Raw genomic sequence first — 12350 nt, forward strand, 5'->3', positions numbered from 1 at the left:
AGAGACCAACCGTGTCTTTCATTTACTGTTGCCGAAAGTCTATCTCTGCCCTATAACATGTTGGATAAGTTGGGTAACCCTTTCCGTTGCAAGAACTATGGGTTCCCCTGAATACTATAGAATCGATCTGACTTCACGGCGGCACGAAATAAGAACATCAATCTACTCCCAGTTTCTGTTCGGAATTCACTACCGCTAAAATAGACATTGTACTTCACGTGTGCATAGGTGGTCATCTCGCTTCGGCCTCCTTTGCAACGGCACTTCACTCGGTTCGAGTTGAGGTGTACGTACGTATGTATTCAGCTTTCTCCTCCAGCATTGGGATCAAAACTTTAAGGAGTGCAATCCTCGTTACAATGAAGTCCAGATTGTTTGCCCAGAGGCCGTCGAGGGCTTTCAGATGTCTCTGCTCTCCTCTACTTTGGCCATTCTTATGCTACAAGACACGAGCATGATTTCACTCAAGGATGTATACAGTGGACCTACATTCGCGAGGATATTGTCCGTCTGAATCGGAACGAACGCTCCGGCCCCAGAAGCTTTTCGCACCAACGACAAAAGTCCAAAAGCAACAGCTGAACATTGGCTCTAGTTGGTCGAACATATCAGGATGTGGCGACTAGTGAACTTTCCCGTTGTTTGCCAACAGCAACAACAATCACAACATCAATATTAGCAACAATTTTAAGTTGCTTGTTTCATGTTTTTGAACCTGTATCAACTCAAATGTGATCACTGATCAGTGCCCTGGTGATTTGAGGTCTTACCCTGGTTGGACTCTTTTGATGATTTGTTTTGATTCGTGAATTACTCTAAAATAATTGTGCAATGCATAGCAGTGGTACAGCCGTGTATCAAGGCCAAGGAGGAGGGGGAGGGGGGTCAGCAGCCTCATCTAGAAGGCCCACGACTGGACCGTATTTGGGACATCACACATCCAAGTCCAAAAGTGATCCTAGGAGGAAGCACATGGCATATTCCAAGTCAATGCTTGGTGCAGACCCCATGTGAGTGTAATGAGATGACTGAGAGGGAGCACCTTGATAAAGGCACGCATGAATTTATAACGCATCCATTTATAAAATACACTGTTTGTTGCAGGGAGAGCCAGTATGAGCAAGATCTTGAGTTCGTAAATACTCAAAGGCAGCTCAATTATCGGAGACGAAAAGAAGAAATGAAGAAGAAGCTCCACCGGTTGAAGAAGCTACAGAAGTTGCGAGAGGAAGCCGAGGAAACTGGAGAGATCCATGACAAGGTAGATGAAGAGGTATTGCCAATTTATATGACATTTAAGTGTGTTTTCCTTTCAATCCTGGATGATCAGCCACTGAATGGCTCGTAAATCGTTTATGCGGTCGTTCATTCTTCCAACGATTGGGCCTTTAAGACCAAGATCAATTGCTTCAACATTATGCTTCTAGACTCGATTCACTTCGTTCTTGCCGTTTGCTCCGGTTTCCCAAACAGGGCAGAGTGAGAATGCCGATCGGATCAGCACGGCTTCTGTGATGGAAGAAAGGATCCAAGAAGTCCTTAGAGAACTGGCTCAGGTTGAACATGAATGTCAGATGGATTATCAGCAATACCTAAGGTAAGACCAAGCTGATCTCGCAACCTCTTATTTATCGAGTACATGCGTATATGCCCAGGGTAAAGCAGAGTACAGCAAACGCTTGTCAGTTTTCGTCTTTTGCGTTGAAAACCTGTGACATTTCGTTATATTTCCTTATTTTAGTACACAAATCTCCTCATCCATCAAAAGCCACTAACAGCCCGGGGGATTGATATGTATGAACATGAAAGGTCTGGATTTATTTTAGGGAAATATATTTCTGAATAAAATCAGAATTGAAAAGAGACTGATATTCTCTTTCAATGTGAAATACTTTTTTCTAAAAATGACAGTTGAATCTTTATTTAGGTCTAGTTAGAATATTCACCAATTTTTGACGAGATGGTTACTGCCCTAAATATCCGTGAAGGAACGATCATTTAGGTTTGAGTAGGTGCGGGGGCGAGTCCTTTTCTCGAATTTGTACGGAATTGGCTGGACTTAAGTAATGACTTAAATGACTTGTTGGTGGAATCGTCACAATTAATTGCTATTTTTCATTGGATTTCTTCTGAAAACACGGCTTGATTCTATTACGAAATAACCCTATAAGAAACAGGCCTTTGAAAGAGGATCATCAGCTTCAATTTGTTTATCAAAGACAAGAAAGCTCTTTTCATGGACTTGAGTCCAGATTTGGTCCTATGTTCCCGAATGAAATACAATGTAACTGCTAAGGGGTATGTGTGTACGAAAAATATCGTCTTCCAAAGTCGTACCCGATTTGCCCTTACGTCTCAAGGGACTTTTGAGTAATTCACAGTGGGCCCGTTGTACTGCATATTTTGTTGCTTTTTGACCCTTAATAAGCACTTTTTTATTGCCTAAGATTTTGTGGATTGTTGTAACCGCTACAAAGAATATCTTACAGTTTGAAATGAATCCTTCTTAGTGTGTAAAACAAAACACAGAATGAAATGGTCAAGAACCATAAAACACATGGTTAACCAACGAGTCTTTGGGAACGATTTACTACTAAAGGGATTTTTTAAGTTCTCTTGGACAACACTAATTCGTGATTTGATTTGTCATTCAGACTGCATAACAATTCTCTCCTTTCTTTTTCCATTGTGTCAATACCACCGTTGAGCTCAAACGAACACTTATTTAAGATAAGGCAGCGTTCGAACCCTAGTCGAATATTGTATACTCTGAGCGATTTCAATTTCTCCCAAAAGCAAAGAGCGTCCATGCCCGAGATAGTGCAAGAGAAGGCCTGTAACCAAACCTTTTTCACCTTTTTGAAAGTGTTTAAGGTCCATGGGAACCCAAATTGGTACTGCATGCTCTTGATTTGTAGAGGGTTATTATGGTAATCCTATCCCTCGATTAAAAAATGCTGAACGTAGATCCAGCTGCAGATTTGGAATCCCCCCTCTCCCGAATCATTGACATTATTGACTACTTTGATTTCCTTACTGGAACTATCTGTGCTAAACGGTGGATTCCCTTGTACCATTTCAACGGTCATTGCTTGGAATTTGTCTCCGTGTAAAGCCATGCTGTTATCAACCACCCAATGATATATTTGGCATAGATCTGCTTGTAGCTCAGAAACATTTTGGTCATTCCGATCGAAGATCAGTTTCGTGTCGTAGGATGAGATGGATGAGTCCAAGATTAGATTTAAAAGAGGCCCCAGGGTTGAGCTCTGTGGTGCACCGGATACAACATTTCATGAGTTACTCAGAGTGCTTGTAACCTTCACTCGTTGTGTCCTTTCTCATTTTCTTTCATGTAGTTGAATAAATGCCTTGGCAAAATCCAATCAAAAATATCAACACAATCATGGTATATTAGATCATGAAAGTGATGTATCAGCTTTGTCTCTGTGGTGAACTATAGTGTCTCAACCTTCGAGATATTCACGCAATTTATTTGGCTTTGACCATTGTCTTCAGGACTTTTGATTTCTTAGAAATTCAGGAAATAGGCCAAAACGATAATGGCTTTGACCGATCTCCACCTTTGAATCACGGGGTAATGTGGGTAATTTTCTGGAAATTCAGATTGTTGCAATGATCGCTGCATCAAATATGTAAGCAAATTTGGAGCAAGCACATCCGAACATTTACTCAAGAATTGATTGGTGATTCTTACAGGTTCAATGGAACTTGAACATTTGAGTGATCTTTAAGCCACCTCTGCGTCCTTGTGGGTGATAACAAGGTTGCTCAAGTAGGCTTTCTTGTGCTATGTGTGTGGGCGTCGATAATACTCGTACATTTGTGAATTGTTCTCCAAAAATAGCTGATATTTTGGGATTTTATTAAAGGATTCTAATTTGGGTTTTGAGATTTGTTTAGAATTTGCATAAGTGTGACGGGCTTTTAGGTTGGTTTTATCACTTGACTTTCATTCCTTAACTCTTCGCTCTCAATCGAACGCCAAATCTTATCATCAACAGCTAGAAGTTTCTCTTCAATGTTCGTAAGCATGAGCTTTTTTTTGACAATTTTCAAGCTACATCGAATCAATTTCACTCGTTCTTGAAAAAGTGAAAAAGTGTATTGTGTGCTTTTAGGAACAATTTGATTCCTTTTCTGACCAGATGTATTCCGTTTGGGCATGTTAAAAATATCGCAATATTTTTCAAATAACTCGGTCATCCGCCGAACAGATACATCAAGAGTGAGTTTGCGTTCCATAAAGGAAAATTTCGAAAATTATGTGATCAGATGAATCAGTTTTGGTTACAGCGACATAAAAAGACACTTTCAGGTGCTTTTTTGGTTGTCTTACTTGACACTAATTTTAAGCCCTAGTATTGCTGAGCGCTCTCTGGGAATACTTGACCAACTACAAGAGTGTTATACATACTTAAGACAACTTTTGGAATTTGAAAGAGCTTGCCCAAAATTAGATCTGTTTCCTAATCCCATGTGGCCATAGAGGGTTTGAAAGTCCTTTGAAGGGCGTGATCTAAACATCGCCGAGGGATTTCTTCGACGCAGATCAAGGACCTCCATGAAGTGCGAATACAACTCTGTGCGGGTAGAACTTTAACTTCAAACAAGCAGATTCTCAAAATCCATTTGAAACACATTCTTCAATTCCATTCCCCAGTTGTTCCACTGATTCAGGCTTCGCATGCTTCTAACCAGCCCTACTTCCGACCAGTTAGGCCTTGGATGAATGCCATGATGGTTAATGGGATCCACTCAAGGAAAACTTTTCTTTGACAAGGAAAGGGATTTGGGACAGGTCACTAGAGCTACCATTAATTTCCAACTTGGTGAGAGAACTTATTGCCAGAATAATGCACAAATGGGGCGTATCAAATCAAGGTTGCTCTAGCAGATAAATCAAGGTCTGATCATCATTATTATGCAGGTTCAGCTATGTACGCTCTGAGCAACCGTGGGTGTGGGCCTACAGCACTCTGAGACCCTCATAGGTATACCCGACGACCCAAAAGACCGTCTTGCTTCCTACATTTCATTAAAAAAAAAGTGGGAGTGCCAAAGAAGCATTCAATATCCCAAAGAAATCATGCACATGAATCGTTTCGGCATTAAGATAACGACAATCTACATTGGATGCCGCGATCTCGCCTCAGCCTTCATGGCACGGACCCAGGACCATTCATTCTACACAGATAGATACCCTACTTCACAGAGTCGAAACCCCATTTGTATCAGAAGCACCTCTATTCTTCCACGTGAGAACTAAGTAGTACGTAAATACTCCCCACAAAGATATGCACTTTTAAGACGCGCTTGACATGCAATTACTTATTCTTGAGTAAGCTAGGCCGTAAATGCATAATTAGTACATGGAGAGATGCATGGATGTATCATTTGCGAGCATGCAACCAAGACCGACCCTTCTCTTTTTGCCACAGAAGGCCACAGAAGGGTACGGGTACTTCTAATTCTACTTTCGAGGTCCTGTAGAACTCGTACGATTGTACGAGTGGCAACTACTAGTACTAGTACTACTACTATTAGTGGTAGTTGTTGTGGTTGGTGGTGTTACCGCTATCCTCAGTGTTTGTTAGTTGGTGCCTGCCAAGCTTGGGTGAAGGTCCACGTTAGAACTATCGTCGAAAAGAGTGCCGCCAAAAACATTATCGTTTATCGGAATAATCCCTCAAGGCCTCAATTTTCTCCTGAGGAAGAAGAAACATGCGTGCCGACAACAAACCTGACGATAGCATCTCTCCTATTGCTTCATAATCAAAACTCAGAAGGCGTCCCTTGCGTTAGGAGGGATCCTTCACATAAAGCAGTGGGGTTCTTCCTTTCTCTTTGAATGCAAGTGCTTAAGTCTCTGTATTTACTAATATTTCTCGAAATCGCCTAACCCAAAGCAATACAATACAAAAGTGTTATCATTTACGTATACTTGGCATTACGTCAAGGAGAAGGTGGAAAGGACTACTAGCGATTTCATATTGAGGAATGATCACCAGAAATGTAAAATAATCCACGCGAATGAAGCAACGAATGTTAGTGGCACTTCGCAAGCAAACCTTTTTTCAGAAAATGCCCAAGTAAATGGGTTTCGTTCGCACTCGCTTTTATGTTAAAGCTCTCTTCTGGGTGGAAGGGAGGAAACCTCGTTGGTTAAGTTCCTCTTGGCATACTACTATATTCCAGAGCCAAGCAAGACGACGAAGTTTGAATCTGGCCAGACTCAAAACTTTTTGCTTTGGAAAACGGAATCTTCTGAACGAGACAAGCACAGTAATTTTAGTAAAACATACATGAAGAAAAACTTGTGAGAAAGTGTAAAGTGAGGTCTCTAAGTTTTCCATGTTACAAATACGTCCAAGCCAACTAACTGCCTAGACAACGACAGGCAGGCCCTATCTAGCCTGTCAGAAACGGGGAGCTAGAACTTCAAAAGGTAATCATACAATGTTATGTATTTCCTGTGCACAACAAAAACTGCTTTCCAATGAGTCCTACTGAAGCACTCTGCCCAGTACTACGTGTGTAGTAGAGATAGTCTAAAAAATGAGATATCGAAAGACCAAGTTCGGTGTCAAGCTGAAGACTGATAAGATCTCGTGTACCTCGGTACGTGGGTTTGAAAGCTTTGAAATGAGAACCGTCGCCTTTCAGACCAAACATCCAGGAACATCATATCCCATGGCCCAATGTCTGACTTTCACAAAGGCTATGCGGTAGATTTGTGCTTGGCACCCTTGTGTTGGGCATGAGCTAGCTAGCTTAGTTATGCATAAAGAGTATTCCAGAACGCGATGTAGAACGAAACCTTTATGGCATCAAACATAGGCCTAGCAGATTATGAGGAGGAACTCCTTTGGGTCAGGTAATCCTGAGACCACCTTCTTCATGGTTAAGCTTGGCAGAAAGACAATCACAAAAAATGGACAAATTCCTCCTTCATTTGTTATCGGCAAGCATAGCTCTTTTTTATCTCTATGTTGCTGAGATTTATACTTGAGTTGAAATTGTAGCCCACAAAATCTAAGGCAGCAACGGTTAAGCCAATGGAATAATAGAACCCCAATAACCAAAGCCTCGTAAACTAGCAGATGGTGGCTCCATTTTTATCATGCAGGTAGCATATTCGAAGAGAAAGGCGGTTCTATCATCTTTTTCGCCCGCTCAGTTTCCATGTTTTTATAGGTGCATGGACTATTCCAGAGGATTTCTTGCAGAAAGCTTATGGTCCAAGACAGTCATTCTTGTTGAAGTTAGAGTTGTAGATTTTAGATGTTCTGCAAGGGCAAAGCTCGAAAATCAGTCATAACTAAACATATATCGCATGTGCAATACAAAGAGACGACCTTGAGCCAATGAAGTAGCTGTTGTTCTAAATCTTGATCTTGATGGGAACAACATGAAGTTTGAAGTCTGGCATTCCTGCCCTCGTAATTCTTCATATTGGTCCATCGTACTTCTGCCCCTCTTGTGATGGGAAAAGAAATCCAAGGCTTGTGAAATCCACCACCATAAAATCACGGCCTTGAAGGTTTCATTACCTCTGCAGATGCCTCTTTCGATTCAGCCAAGATTAACCCTACCACGCACACCCACTGAACGGGAAGCCATTTCCAATAAGGAAAGGCCAACCATTGAATAAAAGGCCTGGAGAGAGTACCAATATACGTACCTACATGTATGTACATTTATAGTCCTAGACCGCACGAAGCGAGTAGGGTGCTACATGCAGGGCGAAGGAATGATGGAAAGCACACGAGTTTACGTATACCTACAAAACGTATCCTTTCAGGGGGTAATCTAAAAGATTTGTCTGACAGCGGATTCTTCCGAATAATTCAAAAGTCAATAAACTCTAAAATCGCATGTGAACATGCAAAAGCCAGCAATGATTAAAACAGACCACTCATGTTAGCAATTCTGTGTTCTTTTGCTCTCTTTGAATTTGTTGTCAACATAAGAATATTGAGGCATCAATGTAATGGAACTTGCTCAATCTGCATACACATTGTACTGTGTTAATTAGAATACAACATATTTATATAATTTGAAGAGCAAACAAAAAAGGTGTGTAGAGTAAGATCTTTGAACGAACCTACCTTTTTAAGGCATATCGAACCTTAGATCCTCGTCATGAACATTTTAGTGGTGATTTTTCAAAATGCAGGCATACCCATGTGATGGTTGGTATCTAAGTTGAACAAAGAATTCCTACCAGTTCAGTCCCATTTGAAATACATGTACGGTGGATACCGTGCAGATTTGTAGATACTTGAATAGTGGACTCTTTTAAGTTCTAAAGCGATTAACACCTTGGGAACCCGTCTTGAGATATATATTAATTCATTATATTATAATTTCAAATCCAAAACGTGACGTTCTTTGTCAAAAACCAGATACTCGTGACTGCCAATGTAGTGAGAGAAAGCCCAATTGTTTTTCTGTTTTCAAATAGATGTCGATCGGGTTCTTTATGTTTAATATTTGCGGCGATGCATTTTCACTTCCAGGATTCGAAATTTGGTCGTTTTTATGCTAATTCGAGTTTCAAAAGTGTTGAGTAGGCGTATCCGCCCTTGGGCACCATGACCAACATTTGCAAACAAGGTCATACAGCAAATTCACCTTTGGAATGTTTGTTGAAAAAAAATGTGGTTTACCACACATGTTTCTTTGATGTAAGCAAATATGAACTCGGTGCGGAAAATACAATGTCCGAAAGCTTTCCGAAATGTGCATGCAGTGTATAAAAAAATCTTCCTTTGTAGAATGATTGATTTGATTTATCTGGACACAAAATCGCTCCCTGTTAATATTGTAAAGATCAATGGGCTTACCCTTATAAACACATTTAATTCATGCAATTTTTAACGCTTCCAATCCGTTCATATTGTTACATTATACTTAACATTGCGTTACCGCCTGGAAATAGATGGACTGATTCCCTGGTTCCAAAAAAGGACCAAGTCTACCCATTTGAGGCTCTCATCGGCAGTTGAGTTGTGCAAAAAAGTGGAAAGGAAATGGGAAAAAATCAATCAAATTACTAACCAAATGGGGATACTTCCGTTTGGTGAAAGTTATTCTCCCTCTATTTTGCGCAGGGACCAACAGAATTTAGTTACGGATACTCATTGCCTTTTAATCCCAAAAAATCTTATTTGATTAACATTTTGAAAGGAAACACTTTTTAGAAATGATTCAAAGTCTACTTATTAAATTTATGTCGACTCATGTAAAGGTGTCCCATACTAAACAGCAAATAAAATTTAATGTTCTGACCTCACCTTTCACTTCTTTTTGTTGTGATCAGCTAACGCCTTTTCTCTGGAATAACTCTTCCCAAAACATTCAAATGCAGCTTGTAGAAAAATAAACTGATCGTATGAAAATTAACTTCACCCTACTTTTGCATAACCTTGTTTATTCCAAGTAACATCATTGTTGGTTTAGATTATGAAGTCGAATGTAAAAGATAGTACAAGGTACTGCCCTCCCACAAAAATGAGATTAAGGACCTGGCGTTCCTACGGGACGCCCAGACCGCCCTTCCATTAATTTGTTCATGCTGGAAACTGAGAAACCCAGAATTAAAATGCAGCAAAGTGAGGGAAACCCTAAAGCGAACAGGGAAGTAGAGAATGTCCTTGACACAAAAAGGAACCATATCATTCACCTTAGTCAATACTTAAAGCCCACTGGAGGTGTGTGTTTGATCCCCATCTTGGAAATTGTGTGGCAATGAGTTTAGAATTGCGATTTCAAAAGGTCTTAATTTTTAGTGTTCATAACCGTCCCATTGTGTGTTTTTCCCGTATCCAATGTAAAGGAACAGTCCCAATAGACAACACCTTTGACTATTCTTTTGGATTAAGCAGTTCGAGCACAACTGAATTAGATGGACGACGGACTTCTAGAGATTTGGACTGCGAACGGCAGGAAACATTTTTTATCTTCTAAACCGTTCATTTTATTCCAAATAAGCACTAATACGACCACAAAACCTTGTTAAATAGATGAACTTGGCCAAATTTGAGCCCAAAATTATGCTTCGGGGACTCAGGAGATATGTCCAAAGTTATGTAGTAAACACTAGTATCTCTAATTGAAGGGATCTATGCTTGGTATTTTAATACTTCAATTTGAAAAGTGGCTCAGAGTGGATGACCAAGAGCAGACCGAATTGGCGGGAAGCTCCTTCACAGCCCATATTTCTAGAAGTTCGTGGATGGACCAATAGTAAAATAAATATGAGTGATCGGTTCATTTGGATGCAATTATGACCTAGAATGTTGTTTTCGTCTGGTTGGTAAATTGGAACGGAGTACAGACGTCCCATTCAAATGGGACACGGCCAATGCCAAGGTTTGCACGATGCTCTTTTACATTTTTTTTCGAATCTTTCTTTGCAAAACTTTAAACGTCTTACTTGTCATTTTGTGACCCAACGATGTGCTGAACTTCTCACCATTCACAAGGAAGGTGATGGAAACGAACAAGGCCTAATTTGTTTAAAAATCAGCTGGTATTTGATTACCTCCGTGGTCAAGAGGTCTGCAATTAGCAGGACTAATGGAAATTAGATTGGGACCCAGACATCAATGAGTGACGTACAAACAGGTAATAAGTCAAAATTGGTTAGGCGTTGGATATCATTCGAAACATGCTGTTGCTTAGCCAAACATAATATGCAACAAGTGTCATAAGATTCAATTGTTGTTCCTCATCTGAGGCAAAGATCTCCAAGCCTCGAAACTGTTCTTCGTAAGAAGTAGTACTTTACTGAACGGATCTCGGAGACAAAGTGAGGGCGAATGCTCTTACTTTTTTCTAATTAGTAAAATGACTTCTTGAGGGAGTAAGGGCAGTTCCCACAACTGCAACAGTTCTCGTTGAACTCGAGTGATCCAATGTGGTATAAAGTGTCCTTTATATTCAAAACCTGTTCCTGCTGATGCGGTGCGTATCGACGATCGCTAACCATGGAATGTTGCATGAATTAATGACATGAATTTCTACGAAATCGAAAATGAATAGTTGACATGAAAAAATGAATGCGTTTGAGAATCTACCATTCACAACTTATCCTTGGGAAATTTGAGTGGTATTGTACATGGATAGGACAAGAGGGAAATTCCCATTTATTTTGTTCAGCCAGTTGTCTGTCTAGATAAAAAGCACCTCTAAGATATTGGATCGTTTGACTTGATTTTGGATCAGATATGATCTAAAATTTTCTGCCAATACTCTACTATGCCAGTAAAAATAAGGATCACATCCGTCATTGAGCTGAAGAATCAGACATCCATAACACTTCCAGAAAACAAACTCTTGCCTTGTTGTGACTGTGTCTCTTGTGAGATTTTATAAATGTGATACCGGCTGAATCAAAAAAATTCTAAGATATCTGTGCAAGCTTTGGCAGGTTGTGCCCGTTCACTAGAAAACATCCCGAGAATCGTCGCATCAGCAAGTCGTTTTTTGCCACGGACTGTTCGAGGCTGTCCTCGCTAACCCCGAAAAGACATCCCGAGGTTCTATCCAGGATTTACCGGGTCTAAAACACGTCTAATGCTGCTCATTTGAGCCTTCTGGTGGCTACAGAAGATACTGGAATATACATAGGTTGGAACAAAAGTACCATGATGGGCCAAAGAGGGCGAAATGGCATACTAAGTAAGTACAATTACATGGAAGAAGAAGGTCTTTATGAAAAGTCGAGCCGAACTAAGAAGACAAGTGAAAGAAGGCGAAGAAGGGGCCTGGTCCTCATAGTTTTCAGTTCACTTTACTCGATTGGGAATCCGACTTTCCTGCCACCGTCACCGTCACCGCTTCGACGAGCTAAGGATTCTTCTGCGACCTCGGGAGAAATTCGCCGGCCTCTCCGAAGTGAACCCTGTGGTGGTGCTGGAGGTGGTGGTGTTAACGCTGCATCCGTTGAATAGAGGTGGTTTTTCTTCGAGGTATACACTCACTACTTGGTTGCTCATACGAGTACATGCTGTATGTACAGTAGTGTGTGCCTCATGTACGCACTCGTCAGCAGCTTCCTGTGTTCCCTCTTCTGTACTTGTTCCTCCTCGGGGAGAGGGGACCTTTCGTGGTGTCTCCTCTCATGATGATGAGCCTTGGGCGGGAGAATGAGTGAGTGAGTGAGTGTACGTATGCGGGTGGGTGGGTGTGAGTGAGGGAGTGAGGGAGTGAGGGGGTCCAAGAGAGCCAGAGCTAAATACATACGTATACTACATGAAGTGACTCGTGAGAGAGGGATCGAGAGCGCGCCGTCTGCCGTTGAGGCTGCGCTCAATTCGTTG

General features: G+C 41.0%; 1 protein-coding gene across 2 annotated transcripts; it reads left to right on the forward strand.

Moving 5' to 3' along the window:
• Positions 1–511: 511 nt before the first annotated feature.
• Positions 512–1871, forward strand: LOC131877914 (uncharacterized). Of its 2 annotated transcripts, none has more exons than XM_059223751.1 (4): positions 512–1010; positions 1105–1261; positions 1428–1597; positions 1742–1871. In XM_059223751.1, exons 1-4 carry the CDS (start codon positions 832–834, stop codon positions 1773–1775), a joined length of 540 nt encoding a protein of 179 aa, XP_059079734.1. In that variant the 5' UTR covers positions 512–831; the 3' UTR covers positions 1776–1871. The 2 variants fall into 2 exon arrangements, with proteins under 2 accessions (XP_059079734.1, XP_059079733.1); XM_059223750.1 differs by having other exon boundaries at positions 568–1010; positions 1105–1273.
• Positions 1872–12350: the final 10479 nt, after the last annotated feature.

This window comes from Tigriopus californicus, chromosome 3, assembly GCF_007210705.1.
Source record: "Tigriopus californicus strain San Diego chromosome 3, Tcal_SD_v2.1, whole genome shotgun sequence".
Taxonomy (NCBI): domain Eukaryota; kingdom Metazoa; phylum Arthropoda; class Copepoda; order Harpacticoida; family Harpacticidae; genus Tigriopus; species Tigriopus californicus.